The 25,981-nt window shown below is 40.8% G+C and overlaps 1 protein-coding gene across 1 annotated transcript; it reads left to right on the top strand.

The window, feature by feature from the left end:
* Positions 1-214: 214 nt before the first annotated feature.
* On the top strand, positions 215-21,825 carry LOC128930932 (uncharacterized). The gene is made up of 4 exons (XM_078350183.1): positions 215-280; positions 3,465-3,825; positions 5,650-5,764; positions 21,293-21,825. Exons 1-4 carry the CDS (start codon positions 215-217, stop codon positions 21,588-21,590), a joined length of 840 nt encoding a protein of 279 aa, XP_078206309.1. The 3' UTR covers positions 21,591-21,825.
* The last annotated feature ends 4,156 nt before the right edge of the window (positions 21,826-25,981 follow it).

Raw genomic sequence — 25,981 nt, 5'->3', positions numbered from 1 at the left:
CAAAATGCACTCCAGAGGAGTGCAGGCTGAAGATGGTCTGTTATCCATGTAGAAAGAGAAGTGATAAAAAGGAATCCCTTTAGTTTTCTTCCTTTCTTTTAGAATGACTCAGGGTAAAGGGGGTGACAATGGGGACATTCCTTCAACTGTTTCCTTCCTTGGTTCCCTGAGTCCAAGCATCCATTAAAGGTGGATGCAGGCATTACCCTCACCCATGGATCCAGAGGAGCTAAGCAATAATATTAGTCATACTTACCAATGCAACTTTAGTCCTCCATTGGTGATTTTCCTTTGATTTTCTAGACTTCTGTACTCTGCATGTTTTCCCAATGGATGGCTCTCAGGACAGACTATGTAACAGTTGTATGAATGCAAGGCCCCTTACCACAGGGAGAATACTAGGTAGAGCTGTATATTCTGTTATTATACCCCAGATTAAAGTATTCTTAGGCAGTGGTTCTGGTTAACATCCATAGTATGTAAAATACCCATTTTTTTTTTTAAAGGCACATGGGTATTTTTAAAAAATGGCAGTTTTTCTGCTAATGGGAAATTATTGACACAAAATTTTTGTTTGGGGAGATATCTTCCTCCTAATTGTTGTGTTTTCTCACTCACATATGGGGCATAAAGCTTGGTTTACAGTTGACGGGTGTAAAAAGAGAGTAGAATTGGGAAAAATACAGTGTTTTAGCAAAGGTTTGACAAGGTACATCTTGGAGAGGATTCCTATTCCACTAGGCGGTGCTGTATGTCTTGAAATACCATGTGCTTTCCAGACAAAGGGTAGAGAAAAAGATGTTCACTGGGTGGGAGTAGAGACCCTCTGCTTCTAGAAAAATAAAAAAATGGCCATCCCTTTAGCTGTATTCCCAGTTACTATGGCATTTGCTGATCTTGCCTAATAGGATTATTTCCCTTAACTGTAAAAATTCCTGCAGCACTGCATAAAGACAGGGGACAAGAGGCACAGTGGTCTTGGAAAGAAAAAATTTGATGAAAAAAACTTGGAGATGCTATTGCTTATGCCCAATGGGCAGTAAGAGGATGGAAAAATAAGAGTCCAGAAGCCTTTGAGTAACTGTCAATTGTCTCTGGATATCTTCAGCCCCAGATGATGGCTAGGCTCTTTGTGAAAGGAAACCAGTTCAAAACAGAGCCAATATTCCTAGCACCCTAAAAACACTGGGAGATTTGTTTAGTACTCCCTAGCAAGCCTGTCATCTGAGTCTTTGAAGTGGCAGCAATCATAATGGTCTCTTAACTGGCCATCGGATGCCCAGTTTTTTAAGTTTCATTTTACAATTTAAAATTGAGGGCAGATGGACTCAAAATAAAAGTAGAGAATTGGGGTCCACTCATATAATTACCTTTCTGATGAATCTACCCTTGATCCTAGATGAGCCCCCACAATGAAACAGCCTCATCTGGAGTACTACCTAAGGTTTCTTGTCTTATGGCCATGGAAAAAATAGGATACAGACATGCAAAGAGTGAGATTAGAGTGAAAGTTTAATAGGGAAAAGAAAGCAAATAGCTCTCTGTGGCAGAGAGGTGTCCTGGAAAAATGGGTTTCCTGTTCATGGCAAAATAGAGTGTTTTAAAGATCAGCTGGTGAGGAGGCAGTGTCTGATTTACATAGGACATGAAAAACTGGTTAGACCAAGTGTGTCATTTGCATGGGGGTGAATCTCTGGTAACCCCATCCTAATCGTTTATCATGCAGGCAGTTTCTCTGCCTGAGCTGTGCCATGTTGCCCATTTCTTTTTTCCTGTAAACATGGTAACAGAGAGGGAAGATGGAGCCTTCATGTTGAATATGTGTGGCCCCCAAGTAGCCCTTTTCTCTTGGCATAGCTGTCAGCATTTGCCCATGCAGGCTTCCAGCTTGCTTATCTCTGTCTGCAGCTTGATTCTTCAGGTTGCTCTTGTTAGGAAAAAAAAATAATTTTCTGGGCTGCTTTTTGTTAGAAGGGAAGCACTGTTGAGGACTCTTTAAGCTCTCATTATCTATCTAATTTCTTTCTACCTCCTGTATCAATAAGATCACTTTGGGCTGCGCATGGTGGCTCATGCCTGTAATCCCAGCACTTTGGGAGGCTGAGGTGGATGGATCACCTGAGGTCAGGAGATTAAGACCAGCCTGGCCAACATGGTAAAACCCCATCTCTACTGAAAATATAAAAATTAGCCAGGCATGGTAATGGGGACCTGTAATCCCAGGTACTCTGGAGGCTGAGGCAGGAAAATCACTTGAATCCAGAAGGCAGAATTGCAGTGTGCTCAGATGGTGCCATCACACTCCAGCCTGGGCTACAAAAGTGAAACTTCACCTAAAAAAAAATTACTTTGACTGCAGTGTGGACAACACACTGAAAGACAACAGAGGAGTAGAGTCAGAGAGATTGCTTAAGTAGCTATTGGCCTATTCGAGAAAAAATGTTTTAAATACTAAAATCTGGTAAAAATTATGTAGAGAAAGGCAAATGCTCAAGGAATTTTTATACAGTTAAGATACAATAAATATCTTGATATTTATATATTTATCAGATAAATATACTGATACAATAAATCAGTAGATTCTGCCTGCTAATAGCATAAATGTACTTAGAACAAGTTTCTTAGCTGGTCAACACCCGATTTCAGCCTTATGTAATGTTTTCTTATAGAATGTTCTCAAGGAGTTTCAGAACTTCACTCTGAAATTCTCATTTTACGTAGAAATTACTTATGCTTACTCAGCAATCATTGTGTATACTTGAGAACTCTTGAAATATAAGAAAACCTGTAAGTCGTTTCTCTTTTTTTTGTTTTGTTTTGTTATTTTTTTTTTGAGATGGAGTCTCGCTCTTGTTACCCAAGCTGGAGTGCAATGGTGCGACTTCGGTTCACTGCAACCTCCGCCTCCTGGGTTAAAGCAATTCTGCTACCTCAGCCTCCTGAGTAGCTGGGACTACAGGCTGCACCACCATGCTCAGCTAACTTTTGTATTTTTAGTAGAGATGAGGTTTCACCATGTTGACCAGGATGGTCTCGATCTCTTGACCTCGTGATCCACCCGCCTCGGCCTCCGAAAGTGCTGGGATTACAGGATTGAGCCACCGCACCCGGCCTATTTTTTTTTTTAACTGGAGATCGGTTTTCAGCATGGTGGCCAGACTGGCCTCAAGTGATCCACCAACCTCTGCCTTCCAAAGTTCTGGGATTACGGGTGAGAGCCACAGCTGCACCCAGCAGGCACCGAAGAGGTTCCGCTGGGGCCTGCTCGGAGGAGTCGCGCTGGGGAAGGCGAGTGGAGGTGCTTCTTGATAAAACTGGGGAATCCCAGATCTCAGGGGTTCTGTCCTGGCCTGCCTCCCTGGATCGTCCAGCCTGGGCGGGAGTGCGGAGAGGACCTCGCCCTTCTTGACTGGGGCTGCATGGGAGGGTCCAACTTCACCAAAGGCCTAGCCCGCGGTTCCTAGCCTATAGCCCCACCCAGCAGCCCCCGGTCCCCCCTCCCCTCCAGACCTGGCAGTCGCCCTCAACAAACATGGCGCCGATGGCCTCAGTACGTCAAGCGACACGCCCTCCGGCCTCTTCCGGCGCTTCTTTTATCACCGCAGCCGGAAGCCGAGCGGCAGAGCGGGCGGTCTGGCTTTCGGGCCAGCGGCGGACTGCGTGGCTGTGTGGCCGCGCGCTGGCGCTGCAGGGAGGGATGCTGTGCCCCTGGGAGAGCCCGTCGCGGGAGCGCAAGGAGCTGGACAGACTCTGGAGCTTCCACGCTGACTTCTCGGACGACCGGCGCCAGGGCTTCCAGGAGCAGTGGTAGCGGCTGCTGCTGCGGTACTCAGGGCAGGGCCGGGAGGCACGCGGAAGCCCATCGTAGGGACTGGGAGAGTCCAGGCCGCCTCGCAGGCTCCTTTCCCTGGGCGCCCGGGGGTTGGGGGCCCAGGGGAGGTTAGAGATGAATGGGCTTGGCTGGTCAACATGGTGAAACCCCGTCTCTACTAAAAATACAAAAAATTAGCTGGGCATGGTGGCGCGTGCCTGTGGTCCCAGCTACTCGGGAGGCTGAGGCAGGAGAATTGCCTGAACCCAGGAGACGGAGGTTGCGGTGAGCCGAGATCGCGCCATTGCACTCCAGCCAGGGTAACAAGAGCGAAACTCCCTCTCAAAAAAAAAAAAAAAAAAAAAAAAAAAAAAGATTAATGGGCTTGGGAGCGTGGGGTTGGGGGAGTGGGGCCGGGAGGGGACCCAGGAGGACCGCGGAAGAGGAGGCAGGAGGAGGAGGAAGCGCCCCTGCCGAGCTCCCTCCCGAAGTGAAGGCTGAGCCCGGGCAGTGTCCTTTTTTTTTTTTTTAATGTTTATTATTAATTTTTAAAACATTTTTTGAGACCGGGCTTGGCCCTGTTGCCCAGGCTGGAGCGCAGTGGCGCAGTCCTAACTTCTGATCTCAAGGGAGCCTTCTGCCGCAAGTTAGTAGGGCCTCCACACCTTGCTAATTTAAAAAAAACCTTTTTTTTTTTGAGTCGGTCGGAGTTTCGCTCTTGTTACCCAGGCTGGAGTACAATGGCGCGATCTAGGCTCACCGCAACCTCCACCTCCTGGGTTGAGGCAATTCTCCTGTGTCAGCCTCCCGAGTAGCTGGGATTACAGGCACGTGTCACTATGCCCAGCTAATTTTTTGTATTTTTAGTAGAGATGGGGTTTCACCATGTTGACCAGGTTGGTCTCAAACTATTGCCCTCAAGTGATCTGCCCACTTCAAGCTCCCAAACTGCTGGGATTACAGGCTTGAGCCCCTGCCCCGGCCTTTTTGTGTGTGTGTGAGTGTGTGTGTGTGTCTGTGTGATAAGTGTCTCGCCAGGCTGGAGTGCAGTGGCATGATCTCGGCTCACTGCAACCTTCACCTCCTGGGTTCCAGTGATTCTCCTGGTTCAGCCTCCCAAGGAGCTGGAATTACAGGTGCACTCCACCACACCTGGGTAGTATTTTTGTATTTTGATTAGAGACGGGGTTTCACCTTGGTGGCCAAGATGGTCTGGATCTCCTGACCTCATGATCCGCCCACCGTGGCCTCCCAAAGTGCTGGGATTACAGGAGTGAGCCACCACACCCAGCCAAAGCTGGTTTATTTAAAACAACAACAATAACAAAAAACAGGCTAGGTGCACATTTGTAATTCCACCACTTTTGGAGGCCAAGGCAGGAAGATCGCTTGAGCCCAGGTGTTTTAGAGCAGCATGGGCAACATGGCAAGACCCCATCTTTACTCAAAATGAAAATTTAGGTCAGGCACAGTGGCTCACACTTCTAATCGAGAACTGTGGGAGGCCAAGGCAGGTGGATCACGAGGTCAAGAGAGCGAGACCACCCTGGCCAACATGGTGAAATCCCATCTCTAATAAAAATAGAAAAATGAGCTGGCCATGGTGCCAGCTACTCAGGAGGCTGAAGCAGGAGAATCACTAGAACCTGAGAGGTGGGGACTGCAGTGAGCCGAGATCTCACCACTGTACTCCAGCCTGGCAACAGAACAGACTCTGGAAAAAAAAGGAAAATTTAGCCAGCTCCTCACAACCACCTAACCTCCTCTGTCTCCCTGTATGGTCAGGCTGTGTGAGTACCGGAGAGGCTTGGTGACTGGGAATCTTTTCTTTCTCCTAGCTGAGTTCCTGTTCTGGGCTTCATTCTGCATGACCCATCTCAGCAGGAGGGCCAGGGACCTCATCCTCTATGGCACCAAGGAATTCAGCTTCCTGCAGCTCTCAGATGCCTACAGGTAAGTTCCAAGCCGCCACCACCACCTGCTCTTCCCAGCCTCTGTATACCCTATCCCCCTTGGGCATGGCATTTTTCCTCCTCACCCCACCCCTCTGCCAGACCTTACCAGTGAGCTGCTGGACCAGCCAAGGGCCCAGCCCCTTAAGTGCAGTTCTCCTGCCTCAGCAGCCCAAGTAGCTGGTCTGAGACCACTACCACAACCGGCTAATTTTTGTACTTTTAGTAGGGATGGGGTTTCTCCATGTTGACCAGGTTGGTCTCTAACTCCTGACCTCAAGTGATGTGCCTACTTCAACCTCCCAGACTGCTGGGATTACAGGCTTGAGCCCCTGTCCCGGCCTTTTTTTTTTTTTTTTTTTGTGATAAGTCTTTGGCCAGGCTGGAGTGCAGTGGCATGATTTCAGCTCACTGCAACCTTCACCTCCTGGATTCAAGTGATTCTCCTGGCTCAGCCTCCCAAGTAGCTGGGATTACAGGTGCACACCACCGCACCCAGGAAGTATTTTTGTATTTTGATTAGAGACGGGGTTTCACCTTGGTGGCCAAGATGGTCTGAATCTTCTGACCTCATCATCCACCCACCTTGGCCTCCCAAAGTGCTGGGATTACAAGAGTGAGCCACCACACCCAGCCAAAGCTGGTTTACTTAAAACAACAACAATACAAAACCGGCTAGGTGCAGTGGCTCACATTTGTAATTCGAGTGCCTTGGGAGGCCAAGGCAGGAAGATTGCTTGAGCCCAGGTGTTTTAGAGCAGCATGTGGAACATGTATGCCATCACAGCTCACTGCAGCCTTGACCTCCCACACTGCAGCTATTTGATTTAAAGTGAGAGACATGCAATTCTTCCTTTTACTCAAACACTTAGAAGCCATTGGAGGGTAATTAATTGGCCTAATTTCAATATTGTTGTATCTTAAAGAATAGAGAGGCCCAAAGAGAGGGAGGGACATGGAGAGGGGGGAAGATTCAGTAGATGGAGCAGTCAGAACACACTCAGTTGACCTTCCAGGCACAAGCAATCCTCCCACCTCAGCCTCCTAAGTAGCTGGTAGCATCTGCAATCACACTATTTTTTTTTAGTAGAGATGGGTGTCTCATTGTGTTGCCCAGGTTTGCACTGAATAATTCTGTTGGCAGCATTTTAAGTTTTTGTTTAATACTGTATCTGTTATGGTGATCTGTGATCACTGACCTTTGATGTTACTACTGTAATGGTTTTGGGATTCTGTCAAGCCCGCTTACATAGGATGTTTAACTTAATTGATAAGTGTTCAGTGTGTTCTGACTGCTCCACTTACTGTTTCCCCATCTCTCTCCCTCTCTTTGGGCCTCTCCATTGTTTCAAATACAACAATATTGGTATTAGGCCAATTAATTACCCTACAATGTGTCTAAGTGTTTGAGTAAAAGGAAGAGTTGCATGTCTCTCACTTTAAATCAAAAGCTAGAAATGATTAAGCTTAGTGAGGGAGCCATGTCAAGAGCCATGATGGGCTGTAACCTAGTTCTCTTGTGCCAAACAGTTAGCCAAGTTGTGAAAGTTTTTGAAGAAAGTTAAATGTGCTACTCCAGTGAACTTGCAAATGATAAAATGAAACAGGCCAGGCTCAGTGACTCACACCTGTAATCCCAGCATTTTGGGAGGCTGAGGCAGGAAGATGAGACCAGCCTGGCCAACATGTTGAAATCCCATCTCTACTAAAAATACAGAATTAACCAAGCTTGGTGGTGCATGTCTGTAGTCCCAGCTACTCAGGAGGCTGAGGCAGGAGAATAGCTTGAACCCCAGAGTTGGAGGTAGCAATGAGCTGAAATCGTGCCACTGCATTCCAGCCTAGGTTAAAGAGTTAGACTCTATCTTAAAAAAAGAACAAAAAAGGGAAAATGAAACAGCCTTACTGCTGATATGGAGAAAGTTGCAGTGGTCTGGATAGGCAATCAAACCAGCTACAACAGTCCCTTAAGCCAAAGCCTAATCCAGAGCAAGGCCCTAGCTCTCTTCAGTTCTGTGAAGACTGAGGGAGGTAAGGAAGTTGCAGAAGAAAAGTTGGAAGGTAGCAGAGGTTAGTTGAGGATGTTTCAGGAAAGAAGCCATTTCCATAATATAAGAATGCAAAAAGAGGCCACAAGTGCTGATGGAGAAGCTGCAGCAAGTTATCCAGAAGATCCAGCTAACATCACTGTTGAAAGTGGCTACACTAACAACAGTTTCAATGTAGATGAAACAACCTATTGGAGGAAGATGCCATCTAGGAGTTTTAATAGCCAGGAAGGAGAATTCAAAACTTCATAGGACTGACTGACTAATGCAACTTGTGACTTTAAGTTGAAGCCAACGTTCATTTACCATTCTGAAAGTCCTAGGGCCCCTGAGAATTATGCTAAATCTCTTCAGCCTGTGTTCAATAAATGGATGGAACAACAAAGGTTGGATGACAGCACATCTGTTTACAGCATGGCTTACTGACAATTTTAAGCCCACTGTTAAGACCTACTGCTGAGGATCCAAGATGACTGAATAGGAACAGCTCCAGAATGCAGGTCCCAGCAAGAACAATGCAGAGGGTGAGTGCCCACCACATTTCTGAAGAAACTTTCATTGCCCACAGACCAGGAGATTCCTGGGCAAAAAGCACCACAAGTTTTCAGCACGGTGGTGTCAGTTGGTGCTGGGTTGGCACACAGAAACTCAAAAAAGTCTGGGTGGCCGTTTCAACTGGTGCCTGATGGTTTCTGTAACTCTATAGTACGTTTAAAGTCTGGTAATGTGATTCCTCCAGTTTTGTTCTTCTTCCTTAGGATAACTTTGGTTATTCTGGGTCTTTTGTGGTTTCATATACATTTCAGCATTGTTTTTTTCTATTTCAGTGAAGAATGTTACTGGTATTTTGATAGGGATTGCACTGAATCTGTAGATTGCTTTAGGTAGTATGTGTTAACAATATTGATTTTTCCATTCACAAACATGGAATATCTTTCCATTTTTTTGTGTCATCTTCAATTTCTTTCATTAGTGGTTTATATTTTTCATTGTAGATATATTTCACTTCTTTGGTTAAGTTAATTTTGAGGTACTTTATTGGTGGCTACTGAAAATAGGATTACTTTCTTGATTTCTTTTTCAGATTGTTTGCTGTTGGCATATAGAAATGCTTCTGATTTTCGTATGTTGATTTTGTATCCTGCAACTTTACTGAATTTATTGATAAGTTCTATTAGTTTTCTGGCAAAGTCTAGGTTATTCCCAGTATAAGATCATGTTATTTGCAAACAAGGATACTTTGGCTTTATCCTTTCCAACTTGGATGCCCTTTATTCATTTCTCTTCTGTGACTGCTCCAGCTGGATCTTCCAGTACCATGTTGAATAACAGTGGTGAAAGATAAGCAGCCTTGTCATGTTCCAGATCTTAAAGGAAAGGCTTTCAGTTTTTCCCCATTCAGTATGATGCTAGCTGTGGATTTGTTGTATATGGCTTTTATTTTGTTTGAAGTGTGTTTATTCTATATCCAGTTCTTGAGGGTTTTTATTATGAACGGATGTTGAACTTTATCAAATGTTGTTTGTCAGCATCGATTTAAATGATTATATGGTTTTTGTCCTTCGTTCTGTTGACATGTGTTTCACACTATGATTTGTATATATTGAGCCATCCTTACATCTCTGGGTTAAATTCAGTCATTATTTTATGTCGCTGGTTTTTGTGTTTTATCACTCAGGTTTTGGGGGAGATTTTTTTCCTTCTTAAAGATGGATTTAGTAGGGGGAAGTTTTACATGCCTGAAGACCTTTTATTATTTATGAATACTCTGTGAGGTTCCCTACAGAGAACGTTCTTGTTACCAGAGGCTTTTATTGATTAGATGTCCAGATAAAGGAATTCCAGAGTCACCAAGGAATGTAGCAAGAGTAAACTCTCATCTGTGTGACCCCCTCGGAAAGCAATTAGAAAAATTAGTGTTCTGGCTTTTCTTTTTAAGAGATAATTTAGTATGGTAAAAGAAGAGAAAGGAAAAATATATGTGACTCAGACTAAATGGAGAGAAACAAATTAAGCTTTCATTTTTCTTTCAGGAGCAAAAGTGCATGTAGAAATGACTGAAATGTCTGCTTGTTTTTCTGTTTGTTTTTCAAGGGCTTTGAGGGCATGCTAGTGAGTGTCTAGTTATTTGGAGACATTATTGTGGCATCATCATCATTATTCCTTTTTGATAACTAAATGAAAGTGCTGTCCTTGGAAATACCATTTAACAGTAAAGAAATTTTCTCCTAAGATAGGCCTTGAAGGTACACTGTCAAAAACCTCCCAGCCCAGCAAGGCTGTGTTCTGAACTCTTTCTCTACTGTTGGCTCAATATTGTTTCAATAATCGGCTACTTTAAAAAATCAATCATGGCTGCTTATCTTATATAGTATATTATATAGAGACAAAAGGATATAGAGATGAAAATTGGAAATGGCCACCTATTAATAACTGAATTTTTTTAGGTTGGCATTTACTGTGGGATCTTCTGTGTTTGTTTGTTTGTTTTGTCAATTACTTCTATACTGCAACAGGGATGTTCAAAATTCAGATTGCTGGAGAAAATTTCATGGAGGCGTTTCCTGTTAATCTTTGTAGAAATTATCATGGTGAATTCCAATTGTACCATGTAAGTATTTTTCCCTTTGTTAAATATATTCAGGTTGAAATACGGAAACTACATACTATAATTTGAAAGAAATGTAATTCCTCCATCTCAGGTGCCTGCAAATATGGTAATCATTAGGAAAGTATATAGAATGGTTGTCTTAACTGTGAGCATTATTGTTAATATTTTTGAATTTTAGACCTGGGAGGTGCCTTTGACATTATTCAAATTCTTCTGTTACATAAAAAGTCTGAGGCCAAGAGCAACTGAAGGTTTTCCCTGGATCATCTAAGTGTAGTGAGAAGCACAGCAGGGACCAGACCAGGCTGCCGTGGTCTCTGACTTTGTCCCCTTGCTAATGTGATTTCATCAGCTTTCAGTACCATGTTGCAGTTCACGAAGCCACATTTGTCAGCACTTGTATGGCAGCTGGGTTTCTAGAAAGAGTGATATCTTTGTCATTAGTTTAGTGGTATGCAGGGACAGGAGAGCTGAGGGAAGGCTTATGAACCCTCTGCTTTGAACCAGTATCAGAGTTGGGAGGGCACTAGTTACTGTCCTCAAGGGCCTTGCACTGTCATTAGCAAAAGAGGGCACAAACATCTAGACAATGGCCAAATGGAGCCCTCAGGCAATACATGCTTTTATAGGCACTAGCAAGAGGGAGAGGTCACTTCCAGATGGTGTTTCACATGAATGTGGACTTGATGAATCTCCATAAAGTGAGCTGCTTCCAGCAGGATTGATTGCAGAGTTTGTTATCAGGTCTTTTCTTGTGGTCATGTGGTCGGGTAGTCAGTAGGGCAGGGAGTGTCAGTCAGTGTCTTTCTTCTGTTCATAGGCAGCCAATAGAGCAAGGAGGGTCAGTCAATGGCATTCTTCCGGTCATGCGGTTGGATAGCAGGTAGAGCAGAGAGGGTCAGTCAGTTCCTCCATCCTGCGGTCAGGTAGTGGGTAGGGCAGGGTAGGTTAGGTAGTGGTAGGTCAGTTAGTGGGTAGGGTAGGGCTCGTGTCAGGTCTGCAAGTTCCTGGGGGATGTGCAGGTTGAATGCAAATTCCTAATGGAAAAGAGCCAGGAGATGGACTTCAGGGCTAGGCACAGGCCTGGCTTTATTTCCACACTGGAGTAAGACACTTTGGTTCTTCTCCCAGTCTCCCACCTGGTCAGCTTCCTGTTTTGAGTTTGAGCCCTGTCCCTGACCCTCCCTCTAATAAGAGGGATTGGCCTGTTTTTGGAAGTTGGGTTGAACCCCATCTCCTGATCATATGTATTTCCATGTCCAAGAGCTTAAAAGAGACTTACTTATTACATGCAATATAGGTATGTCTTCCCCTTTAGGAAACAAATACTGTTTTCCTGGGATGAGATGACAAGTCTTGGCTAACACTGACCTAACATGTCTTCCACAGTGTCTTGGGACAAGGTGCACATTCCTGGTGTGCTGCAATGCTTGGGAGTGATGTACTTTGTGGTTGCTGTGTTGGAGTTCCTCTTTGCTAAACCTGTGCCTGAATATTGTGCTTCGATGAGAAATTTTTTAATTAAAAAAAAATTATTGTGTGGTGATACGGTCTCACTGTTTCCCCAGACCAGCCTCTTAACTCCTGGCTTCAAGCGATTCTCCTCTTTTGGCCACCCAAAGCACTGGGATTACAGGTGTGAACCACCATGCCTGGCCAGGAATTGTGTTATTGTTTTTGCTGTTTATTGTTGTTATTGTTACTGTTGAGACAGGAACTTGCATTGTTTCCCATTCTGAGGTGCAGTGATATGATCTAGGTTCCCTGCAGCTTTGATATCCCAGGCTCCTTCCTCCTCAGCCTCCTGATTAGCTGAGACTATAGGAGAGCACCACCATGCCTGGCTAATTTTATTTATTTTTTTGTAGAGACAAGGTCTCACCATGTTGGGTAGGCCGGTCTCAAACTCCTGGATTCAGGTGATCCTCCTGCCTTGGCCTCTAAAATTGCTGGGATTACAGGTGTGAGCCATCATGGCCTGCCAAAACTGTGTGTTTTTTAAAAAGAAGAACAAAGGGGGATATGGTTTATAGAACTTTTAAAATTTCTGCATTCAATACTGCACTTCTGCTAATCAAATACTTACTGATTTCCACTTCCATCTAGTTTTTAAAGCTTTATATCAACTTTTAAAATTATGTTAAAATACACACGACATCTATCCTGTTAGCAAATTTGTCAGCACACAGTAATCGCATGCATTATTTTTTCCTATTTTTATTAACAATACATATCAATTATACATATTTATGAGGCTCAGGGTGATATTTTGATCCTGTGTATTATACAACATGTAACGACCAAATAATGGTGATTAGTATATCCATCACCTCAGTTATCATTTCTTTGTGTCGGGAACATGCAAAGTCCTCTCTGCTACTTTCAAATGTGTTCTTTTTTATTTGTTTTTTGGAGACATGGTCTCACTGTGTCACTCAGGCTGGAGTGCAAGTAGCATGATCTCAGCTCACTGTTGCCTTGACCTTCCATTCTCAAGTGATTCTCACACCTCAGTCTCCTAAGTAACTGGGACTATAGGTGTGCACTACCATGCTCGGCTAATTTTTATATTTATTGTAGAGTGGAGGTTTCACCATGCTGCCCAGGCTGGTCTTATACTCCTGGGCTCAAGTGACCCACTTGCCTCAGCCTCCCAAAGTGCTGGGATTACTGACATAAGCCACCATGTCTGGCCCCATTTTCGATGGTATTAAATAATACCAACAGCATCCACTTCACAGGTTCAGTCTCAAGGGGCATTATTAACTTTTCAATTTCCTTATGACATTTTGGTCTCTATTCATATGCTGTAAAGTTCAGTAAATTTTCGTTTTGAGGATGATCCTCAGGTAGGACATGGGAGAATGACAGTATTGTGCTTGACTATTTCTATTACTTCTTTATTAGAGGCATGTCAGAGTCCTATCTCTTTTGTGATTACTTCCTGTCTTACTATAAATTGCTGGGCGGAGTTGACCCAGGTGACAGTTACTTCTCACCACCACCTGCCATTATTGGCAAAAATTCCAATAGAAATGTTTAAATTCTTCCATTTGGGGTCTTATTCAACAATGCTATGTTGTTGTCTAGCTTCTTTCTTGATATGTAACTGGCAGGTTCATCACTGAATCCCACACTCTCTAGGTGCTTCCTGTAATGCTAGATATTTTGGGGGCATTTTAATCGTTGTTACTTTTCCCCCTCTGCCATTGTTGTCAGTGGATTGTGTCCTCTGGCTGTGAATTTCCTTAAGGTGAAGAAGAGGTGAGATATGTATGAATGGGCATGGACTTGGTCAGCCATGGATACCAAAGCTGCCCTTTTCAGCCCTTCTGAGGGACTTGAGGGTCTGCGGAGGCACATCCAGGGCCATCAACATAGGGTGAGGGGTTCAGTGGGACACTAAGAATAGGTGGGCTGCATCCTTTCTTCCTTCAACCACACAGATCCAAAAGTTTGTATTTAATTTTTACACTTGAACATTTATTTTTAATTTTCAAATTATAGGTATTGATATGTAATTCACATACCATAAAACTTGCATGTTGAGAGCATACAATTCAATGATATTTTCTATATTCAGAGTTGTGCAGCCATCACCACTCTGTAATTCAGGAAGATTTTCCTTACCCCATGAAGAATCCTGCACTCACTGCCAGCCACTTCCCATACGTCACAACTGCCCCTGCCCCAGGCAACCCTAGTCTGCTTTCTGTCTCTGTACATGTACCTGCTTTAAACAGTCCCTATATATGAAGTTATATAATATGTGGTCTTTTGTTTCTGGCTGCTTCCACTTAGCACATTTTTTGAGGTTCAAAAATGTGTCAGCCATGTTATTGCATGTGTCAGCATTTCATTTCAAAATTGCTGAATAAGATTCTGTTTTATGGATACACCACAGTTTATTCATCTTTTCCTTTTCCTTTTTTTTCTTTTCTTTTTTTTTGAGACAGAATCTTGATTTATTTCTGGTATCTTCTAATGTGTTTCTTTTTATAGTTTTCAATTTGATGCATCTGGGCATTACAATAAAGGTATGTGACTTATAACAATCTACTGATACATTTGTTTCCTAATGTTACTATAGCAAATTGCCACAAACTTGGTGGCTTAAAACAACAGAGATTTCTACTCTCTCAGTTCTGGAAACCAATTTCTGCTCTCCGAGTTCTGGAAGTCAAAGTCAGCATCAAGTTGTGGGCAGGATTAGACTCACTTCAAAGGCTTTGGGAAATAATTCTTTCCTTCCCTCTTCTGGCTTAGGGCAGCTACTAGCATTTCTTGCCTTGTGGCCACATCAGTCTACTCTCTGCAGTAAGAGTCACATGGCCATCTTCTCCTCTGTCTGAAATCTCTCCTGCCTCTCTTGTGTATGGATATTAGTGATGGCATTTCAGGCCTACCTAGATAATTCAGGACAATCTCCCACATTTAGATCTTTAATCACATTTGCAAAATCTTTGCTCTAAAAAGTAAGATTTGCAGATTGAAGGAATGAAGGTGAGGACATGAGTGAGGCCACTGTTCATTCCACTACAACTAATATCAATATTTGCCACTTAGAATGAAGTGTGGAAACTTTACTTGTATTTAAGACCCTTTTCCCCTTCAACTTTTAATGATTATTGGCTGAAGTACCAGAATGTGTTCTAATTGTTGTTTTAATCCTTTAGTAAGATTTCCAGAACTCATGGTGAACAAAATAGTCCATTTTATATTTCCATATTTCTGCTCCATCCTTTCATCCTTCTTCTGCCTGCTCTATGCTTACTTTTGTTATTTCTCTTTTTTTGAAGAATGTCCTTGAGCCAACCATTAAGGGTAGGTCTACCATCCACTCTTAATTTGTAACAACAAATTATTTGCCTGATAATATTTTTTAAGTTCCATTTATTTGTGAAAGATAGATTCACCAAACATAGAATTTGTGGGTGAAAGTTCTTCCTTCTGGCCTCCAATATCCCAAATGGGAAAATCATGGTCATTCAACTAGGCGTTTCTCTTTCGGTTCCAGAATTGTCTTTTGTTTCTTTTTGGCTGTTTTTTTAAAATTCCTGTCTTCAGTTTTTAAAAGTTTGATTAGATGTGTCTTGAAATTGACTTTTTTGGGCTTATTTCTGAGAGGTTAACTTAGATTGTTTTGATCTATAAATTCATGAGTTTGCCATATTTGGGAAGTTTTTAGCAATTACTTTTTAAAGAAATTTCAACACCATCATCTAGCTTGTCCTTCTGGAATTCTAATGACACAAAATTTAGACCCTTCTATTTTGTCCCACAGGCCTCTGAAGCTTTGTTCATTATACGCCTTTTAGTCTATTTTCTCTCTCTTGTTCAGTGTAGGTGAATTCTATTGATCTGAAGTTCAATTATTCTATTATTGCTCATTTCAATTCTAATATTAAGCAAATCTGGCAACATTTGGTTTTCACTTCTATTGTATTTTTAGTTCCATAATTTCATTTTAGTTCTTTTTTTAGAACTTTTTTATTTGCTGAGATTTATAGTTGTGTTTTAATTTGATTGCTGAAAATTTGTAAATGATCACTGAAGCATTTTAGAAAGATGTCTGCTTTAAAATCCTTTTCAGATGGGTCCAACATCTGAACCATTTCAGTTGAGGTCAGTTGTCTTTCCTTTTTCAAGCCATAATTTTCTTGGCTCTTTGTGTGATGTGTGATGATTTACCTGGCCCTTTGGTAAATGCTAGGTGTTATTTACATCCTTAATCTTAGTGAGCAAGCCTCAGCCTATTGTGGACTATGGAGGAGGTCTCAGTGATAGTTTGATTATTGGAGACTTTAAGGTTTTGCTTTGATCTGCTGAGTGGATTTAGTGCCAAAGGAGGTTCCCAATGCTCTCTGCTGATGCTGGCTGAGAGTTCAGAAAGATTTCCCAGGCTTCAGGTGCATGGGGTGGGCTAGGGGAGAAACTGGTGAGGTGGGGTTGGAGGGACTGCTGTTCCCAAAGTCCCCTCACCTATTACATTCCCTCTGCCTCTGTGTCTGGGTTGGGAGGAGACTCTCCATCTCAGATCTTCAGGGACAAAGCCTTCCTGGATCAGGTCACTGATGTAGCTGCATCGCTCTTGCAGGGTCTACCTTCTTAGCTACTTTTCCTTTGAAAAGGCAGCCCTAGGCCCACAAGAAATGTGAAGACTTCCCTGGTTGCTTATTGTTGGTGTGGCTCCTGTAGCCATTCCTTTTGCTGGCAGTGCAGCCTGCCTGGTAGTCAGAAGAGTGCCAGTTTCATCTGGAGAAGGAACAGGGTTTCCTGGGGGCCGTCTATTGCTTAGTTGGGGGTGGCAAAAAGCAGATATGAGTGCCCTTCTGCTTGTGGGAGCACACCGTGTGCTGTTTCTCTGGTCCTGGGTCTCGAACCAGCTTGTCTTTCTCCTATCACTTTTTAGCAGTGTCTTCTGGTAGCTTCATGTGTCATTACTAGGCCTGTGATACTTGTGGTTCGCATGGAAGGAGATGGAAAATGATGTCTATGTCATAAGGACTGGCAGTCCATATACTTTTAAATAGTGTGGGTTGCATTCGATAAAGGAAGTCTGTAAGATAAGATCACTTTGGGATTTAGTCAACTTTTATTTTCCCCTTTGATCTGCAAGATCAAGAGATTTGGGTTAGATCTTTTTGATGCAGTTCCCCACATAAACACTTTGTAATTCTGATAATGTTTAGTGAACTTAAAATAGCTATTGCAAATAATTGGTGTAACTCATCATCTGCTATGCCACCTGGCTGCAATGGATTGCAGCACAGTGAATAAAATCTGCCATACTTGAATGACATGTGTGCATGAGTCAAATCAAATAAAATCTAAAGCTTGTTCTACATACTGATGCCCATGGGGAAATAATAACTTCAGTATATGTATGAATTAACTTCAGTTTTAACATTGTATTTAGTAATATGATTATTCAGTCAAAGCACTCCCTTAATTATTTTTTAGTCGGCTTAATTTACAAATCAGATTCCTTGTCCTTTCTCCCTGTCCTGGCCCTCTGCAGTGGTATAAATTGTGTAAATATGGAATCAGTAACTACCACGTTCCAGGAGTCCGGTTAGGTACTGGGTAGACAGGAAACCTGCAACTCACTTCACCTGCTCTCAGCATCCGCTCAATAGTGTATTTGAAGGTATGTGAAAGACATAAGAGTGCAAACATGGTCTTCCAGAGCTGAAATTCCTCTGCTTTGGTTTATCAAACAGCTGAGTTGACTTCTGACGCTTCGCCTAGTTGCTTTTCATCTGCCAATTTATACCGGAGTTTATTTTGTCAGTACCTCTTTGAAACTCATTAACGGTATTTTACTCCATCCTCAGGAATGATTCTGCCCAGGCACCTGAACAGATAGTAGTGCATTTTTACTTATCCTTATTAATCACTGTATCAACCCAATTAAGGCAAGTAGTCAATTAAATCATACGATTAAATAACTGTGTTTTCTACGTGTTCTGAGATATTTATACCATTCATGGACATTAAAGAAACATAAAGACAACAAAGGACTAAAAAGTACTTCAGTGTTAGGCAAGTTTTTATCTTAGCAGCCTTTACTATTCCACTGCCCGATTTACAATTGTAATGAGTATATTAAAGGCTTAGTAAACCCCTTCTTGAGGTACCTATCCATAAAATATACACATCTCGTATTGCAGGTGATACATTGCATTAGTTTTATGTTTTGACAGCTTTGTGACACATGCAATTTTTCTTCAACTATGAACAAATTATTTTAAAGCGATATACAGTAAAATAGAACTTTTTGTGTGTATAGATTTATGACTAGATAGGTGTATAGGTTTGTGTAACTACCACCAAAATCAGAACACAGAACAGTTCCTATACGTCAAAGTACTGTGGTATCTATCCCTTTTTAATGACACCCTCCCCCACCTTAAGCCCTGGATTACTTACTGATTCATTCTTCATTCCTGTAATTTTGTCTTTTTGAGAATGTCACACAAATGGAAGTATTACCTATGTAACTTCTGAGGCTGCAAGTGGAAATGTAAAATGGTACAGCCATTCTGGGAAATAGGTTGACAGTTTCATATGAGGGTAAATATATACCAATCATATGATCAGAAATCTCACCCTAGGTATTTACCCTAGAAAAATCAAATTTAAGCCGGACAAGGTGGCTCATGCCTGTAATCCTAGCACTTTGAGAGGCCAAGGAGGGCAGATTGCCTGAGCTCAGGAGTTTGAGACCAGCCTGGGCAACGCAGTAAAATCCTGTCTCTACTAAAATACAAAAAATTAGCTAGGCGTGGTGGTGTGCACCTGTAGTCCCAGGTATTTGGGAGGCTGAGGCAGGAGAATTGCTTGAACCTGGGAAGCAGATGTTGCAGTGAGCTGAGATCACACAACTGTACTCCAGCCTGGGTTACAGAGACTCCATCTCAAAATAAAAAAACAAGAAAAATCAAAATTATACCACATGAATGTTTATAGTAATTCTATTCATAATTGCCCAAATACAAACATTGTAACTATTCTTCAACAGGAAATTGGAAAAACACATGCATAGTTTTACAAAGGAATTATACTCAGTACTCCCAAAGAACAAATTATTGATATACATAACAGCATCGGAATCTCACTAGGTTATGCTGATGAAAGAGATTACAGTCAAGAGTTTTAGCCCTCTGTTTTATTTTATTTTCTCTATTTTTGTTGTGGTGGTGGTTGTCATCTAGTCAAAATCTTGCTATGTTGCCCAGGCTGGTCTTGAACTCTTGAACTCCTAGGCTCAAGTGGTCCTTCCACTTCAGCATCCCAAAGTTCTGGGATTACAGGCATAAATCAGTATGCCCAGCCTTTAACACATGTATTTCATGTAGATTGGGATAGAACTATTGAACCATTTAGCAAGCTCCAAAGGGAGGATTTGTTCAGAAATGAGATTGTTCTTGTCTACACAATAAAATCACAAGCAACCAAAACATCATACATTTACTGTATTGTACAGTTGTAACTAAGCTGTCAAGAATACTGACTCATTTTCATTTGAAAGGGTTTAGTTATACTCTCAACAAGTTTAGATGTACTCACAAAATGCCCTGGTATAAGACAGGAAAAATAAAAAATCAAATATCATTTCCTTCATTTTGAATTAGCCACTTCACATATTTGAAATCAGAGTCATAATCACTGCTGATTTCAGTTCAACATTGATGCTGACTGCAACAAGACATATCAATGCAAGGCAGCAATGCCTTCACTGAAGTTTGTGGAAAAGGTAATAGAATGTTAGAGCCAAAGAGTTCCTTTAAGTTAGTTTAATGCAATTCTCTTGTTTCATAGGGGAGGAAACTGAAATTGAGATAAAATGATTTAGCAAAAATCACAGATGGATTAATGACAGGGCCTATAAGAGAACTTCAAAGGCTAAGCCCTTGGTATGCTGCCCAAGATAACACAAAGATTTAAGGGATTATTTAGAAATATTTCTATAAAATTTAAACATGTAGTTGTATAATTAATATTGATTAATTTACATTTCCCTTTATTGATTTATTCAAAAATATGTATGCTATACACTAGAGACTGGGGATAAAACGGCCAAGAGTCACAAAATTGCATCCAGGAAGCTTAGAATTTGAAAGAAGGTGGATGTTGAAGCAGATGTCTATGAAACTGAGTTACATGAAGGATTCTACAGAAAACCTAGAGGAAAAAAGTCCTAATCTGGCCTCAAGAGGTTAAGAAATGTCTAATGAGAATCCTGAGTCTTCAAAGACTCTTAACTCCTGTCCAGGAAGAATTGACACTCAATCTAGAAATTTGATGGCCTATCAAAACCCTGGAAACTGAGAAATGCCGTAGTTTTGGAGAATGGGGAAGATACATACGGTTGAAGCAGAACAGGCCTGGGAAATGACAGAGTTTTAGACTGAGGGGCTTGGAGGTGAAAAGGCAGGTAGCTACAATATTATGGCTTATTTTTTCAAAAGAAAATTGTATTTTGTTCTATATAAAGGTGGGTGCATCACAAGGTCAAGAGATTGAGACCATGCTGGTCAACATGGTGAAACTGCGTCTCTACTAAAAATACAAAAAATTAACTGGGCATGGTGGTGCATGCCTGTAATCCCAGCTACTCAGGAGGCTGAGGCAGGAGAATTGCCTGAACCCAGGGGGCGGAGGTTGTGGTGAGCCGAGATCGTGCCATTGCACTCCAGCCTGGGTAACAAGAGTGAAACTCCCACTCAAAAAAAAAAATTATTTAGTGTTTCATTAGGATAGCTTTATTTTTAAGTTTAAATCAGAATAATATATACTATAGAGTCAATTTGGGGAAAATTGATCTGTTTTAAACAATGCAATGACTAATTAACTATGTTATGATGATTGCTTAAGTACAGTAATTCCCCACTTAATATTCTACAAAAGGTCTTTGGAAACTGACTTCAAGCAAAACTCTGTCTAACATAACCAATTTCTCCTTAGGCTAATTGACATAAACAAGAGTCAAGTTCCTATGACATATTTATGCTCACAAAAAGCATCACCAAACTTCAAACACTCCTAATATTAAACATTTAAATAAATATGAGCTAGAAACACATTTCAGAAATATTAATAAAAACAAGATAATTATTTCCCCGATTTTTGGTGGATAGGTGACTCAGTGGTAGGCGTGGAAGTTGGTTAAATCAAGGAATGAATGTTTGCAAATGGAACATGTTCAGGAACACCTCCTCCTATGCAAGTCAAAAACAATCACAAATGTGACGGCTCCCTGAGCACCTTCCTATTACATTGTTTGTTGTCCTGCATTTGTATGATTATTATATACTTGACAAGTTTTTACTTGACAATTTATATTCATTTATTTTTTTCCAACCAGGTTATCACCTAACAGCAATAAACCTCACATGCACAGCTTTGGGATGTTGGATAAACCTGTGCCCAGGCAGACGTGGGGAACCCAACTCCATGCAGACAGCAGCCCTGCCTGGAATCGATTTTCTTTATCAATGTTAGAAATGACATTGAAGAAAATAATTTTATTTGGGCACCTGATATATTTCATGAAAGCTAGCATCTGTTTTATTTTTCAGCTGCAAATTATTATTTTTAAAGTCCTGTTTCAAACACATAAACAGTTGCAAAGAGTAACAACATTGTTTGCTTCTTCATTTTAAACAAATTATTTCTCAGTGCTAGCAAGCTAAAATTGTCCTGGAAACCTAAAAAAAAAGAAGAACAAAATTTCTTCAGTTGTAAATGATTATAAAATAACTTTTTCTAAAGTTAAAAATAAACACAATTTTTTTCTTTACATAATTTTTAAAATGTTAGTTTAAAAATAATTATAAAAAGCTGTGATTACAGTTCTTATAAATATAACCATCACATAGCAGGCTTAAAATAAATTCCAAAATGATTAATAAACGTGAATCTGATTTACATTTGATCAAATTAACAGTGCAGTGTGGCAGTGTGCTTGTTGTTTTATGCGTATTAACAAATTAACATAAGATTAAATTAAAACAAAATTTAGTACAGGACTTAAGAATTTAAATATATCCACTTATAGGTATATCTAAAGTAGCTGACTAGCAGTATGTCTTTTCAATATGTAATAAGTTTCTATATGTTAATTAAGTTTTAATTAAAGTTAAATGTCTAAGAGGGAGGTAATTTCAGAATCAAGACGTAGAGTTAGGAGCCTATTTCAGTGGGGTGAGTGTGAGATAGTCAGTGTTTAACAATGGGTGGGAATGGCAAGACAACACACGAGATTTTGAAAAGCAGGTATTACATGTTTTGATTGCCTTAAATATTTTTCCTCTTATGAGTAAAATATGCCAAGAACAGGTGAAATAAGGGCTGGGAATGTGCTTGAGAAAAGTGGTGATCACTTAGGACAATAGCAAATGGAAATGGGGAAAATGCACTGACTATAATTCAGGAAAAAAGCATGAGTAGTTTGGGCCTTGAGATCATACATAGGTATCAGTATAGATCAGCAAGTTCACCAGCTTTCTTGTGCACACATATGGGAAGATAGTGGTTGGCTGGATTGATCTCGAGTTGAGGTTTTGTCAGAGATGGGACAGATTGGTAGTAGAACTTTAACACAGTTCAGGGGCTGGTGAGAAAGAATGAGTACTAGCCATGTTGTCCAGTCTGCGTCAAAAAAATGACAAAATTATTAATAGAGGTTATCTAAAATTGGGATAGTTTTTCAGGAAGTGCAAGAATATGATAATTAAGAGATATGGTAGTGTGGTCAGAAAACGGGGTTAGGTGCCTAAGATTTTTATGACAAAGTATAGCAAGGTTCAAGGTATAACCAGTGATATCACACCTTGCACCTTGATGTCATACCTTACAGTGGAGTGGAGAGAAAAGTTATTGGGTTAAAAGGCTCAACCATGAGTTACTTTACAAGAATTATGAAACTGCCTGCAGGAAGCAGTGACAAGAAGCCAGGAGCTACATGAAGGAAGAGAACTATGATGGACATCAGTAGTCACCTTGCATGGTGGCATGAGTCTCAAAGTCAAAGGGGTGTAACAAGGGAGAAACAAGTAGAAGTAGGGAACACAGATCATAAGGGTGCTGGCAACACCTCTAAGCCTGAAGGGAAAAGGACTCCCTTCCCTTAATTCTACATGACTCAGGCGCCATGTACATACTACCATGTAGGAAACCATGAATGGCTATGCACACTGTCTTCTTTAACTGTATAATAAAACCACACATTTTCTTTTTTCTCTCTTCTTCCACCCAAAGCCATGAATTTGACTTAAGATAGTTTTTCCTTCATAGATATACTTAAAGGATAGTAAACCAAAGAAGGAAAGAAAGAAGCAGAAACTAAGCTGTAGAAAAATGAGCAACTGAGGTCAGGTGCAGTGGCTCACATATGTAATCCCAGAAGTTTGGGAAGCCAAGGAAGGAGGATCACTTGAGACCAGGAGTTCAAGACCAGCCTAGGCAACATGGCAAAACACAATTTCTACAAAAAATAGAAAAAAACCATTAGCTGGGTATGGTGTCACATGACTGTAGTCCCAGCTACTTGAGGGGCTGAAGTGGAAGGATTGCTTGAGCACAACCGGTAGAGGCTGCAGTGAGCTGTGATTGTGCCACTGCAATCCAGCCTGGGCCACAGAACGAGACCCTGTCTCAAAACAAAACAAAATAAAAAAGAGTAACTAGAACCACCCCCCCATTTCTCTCCAAAAATCTCAGACCTAAACTCCCACTGAGAATAGTTTTGAGGGCTGAATATAATGATAACAGAAAAGCACATCTTTTAAGGTCTATGAGAATGATATAAAGCAGACAGGATTTTTAAAGTCAAAAATTAAGACAGAGGCATACGTGTTAAGATTATTCTCACATTTTGCAAGTCATTTTCCTTTCAAAGGATTGCTGAGTCTCATTTTAGGGTATTACAGTCAAACAGGAATCTGCAGCTCAGATAAAATGGTTTTGGGAAACAGGATATGACAGGCCTGAACTGGGCTATCAAGCAGTGACAGTTTGAGGGACCTATTATCTATAGGAAGAATTACAAGAGAGCAAGCCTGACAGCTGCCTGGCTTTAGGTTCTTGATAAATTTGCCCAATCCTAATTTTTTTTCCTAAGATTAGAAGCAAAGGAACCAAATGAAAGAGGTGCTTTCAGTAGTCTAAAGAGCTATACAGAGCATTTGGAATTGTGGGTGCTGGGAGACAGAGTTGGGAGTTCATGGCCTATCTTTTAAAGGGAGATCTGCTTGAGAAGATCACAATCTCTGGGGTTATGACTGGGAAGTCAGTAAAGTAAAATGTGGTCTTGAATCAGTCCGCCAGCTGACTGGATCAAGGCAGTCCTTTGACAGCCAGGAAAAAGTCCTCTGGAGAAGACACGAATGCACAGCCAAGCCTGGGAATCAAAGCAAACTCACCTGAAACATCCAGAAACAGCATCCTATGACCCAACACTAAGAGAGACACAGTAGAAAAGGAGCAGGGTATCCAGATACCACTGTTATCAATAACAGAAGATTTAATGGTTAACTATGATTTGTGTGCTTTAGAAAAGAAACTGATGATTGTCAGTTTTGGCAGAAAACTGGAAATCATGTGAATCAAACAAATTTAGAATTGAAAAATAAATACCTGAAATACAAAATGCATACATATGGGTTGAGTTGGAAGATAGATTAGTGCAAAACATTCTAACTGAAGCAGAAAAAATTGATAGTTTGTACAGAAAATATTTGTGTAATTGAAGTTCCAGAAGAAAGGGAGAGAGGAATTGAGAAATAAGCAATATTTTAAGACAATATCACCAAGAATTTCCCCAAACTGACAATAGACATTAAGAGAAAGATTTAAGAAAATCTACAAAGCAGTCAAGTTAATGCAAGAAAAACCACCTGGTACATTATAATAAATCTGCAGAAAAACAGGGCAAGGAAAGATTTTAAAAGCAGCATAAACAAATAAATGTTATTTTTAGGTGATAAAATATTAATATAAGGCAGTCAGACTGTCTCAATATAAACAAAGGAAGTAAACAGAAAACAATGGCATCCTTGAAATATTGGGAAAGTGAAACAAGCTAACAGACAAAGATAATTAAAAAGAAATTTATTAATCAAAAAGAAAAAGCAATAAGCTCCAATTTATCAGTAATTACACTGTAAATAAATGGTAAAACTGATTAGGCAAAAATAAAACAACTCCGTTATACTTACAGGAAACAATCATTAAGTAAGCATACATAGAATAGTTGAAAGTCAGAGGTTAGAAAAAGATATTCTTTTTAAAGACCAAGAAAAGAAAAAAAATGATAGCTTTATAATCGTAAGTCAAAGTTGACATTAATGCAAGATATATAGCTAAAAAGAAAAAAAAATGATGGCAATCAGAGAGTGATTTGACAATCCTAAATTTGTAAGCTTTAAATAATATACTCTCATACTATGTAACATGGACATTGACCAAACTGCAAACAAAATAGAAGCATTCAACATTATACATGAAGATTTTAACCTACCTCTAAAACTGATGCCCTAATTAGACGAAACGATCAATAGACCTGTCAATTTGAACAACTTGATTACAAACTTGACATACAGAAAGCCCTGCAACCAATACTTACAGAATGTAACTTGTTGTAAGTACATGTGGGATCCTTAACAAAACTGACTATTTTTAAATAAAAAATCCTAATTTCTGACAAAGGACTGGGATCTACACTACAATATATGAAAAGAGCTCTTGATATTTAAAAAAAAAAAAAGAGAAACCTCTCATTAAAGAAGATGTATGATGGAAAATAAACATGTGAGACAAGGTTTTACATCATTAGCAAGCAGTTCAATGCACATAGCTATTAGAGAAGCATAAAAAAAATGCTGACACCACCAAGTGTCTGTTGAGAATACAGAAAACATGGGGTGCTCACACATTGCGGGTGGGAATGTGAAACAGTACAACCAGGCTGGGGAATCATTTGGTAGCTTTACAAACTAAGCATGTGATTATACAATGAAGCTATGGCATGCTTTTCCATCAGCATGTTGAGTTC

This window comes from Callithrix jacchus, chromosome 15, assembly GCF_049354715.1.
Source record: "Callithrix jacchus isolate 240 chromosome 15, calJac240_pri, whole genome shotgun sequence".
In the NCBI taxonomy this organism is placed as follows: Eukaryota; Metazoa; Chordata; class Mammalia; order Primates; family Cebidae; genus Callithrix; species Callithrix jacchus.
Note: the sequence above shows the minus strand (reverse complement) of the source record. Positions and strands in the feature narration are given on the sequence as shown.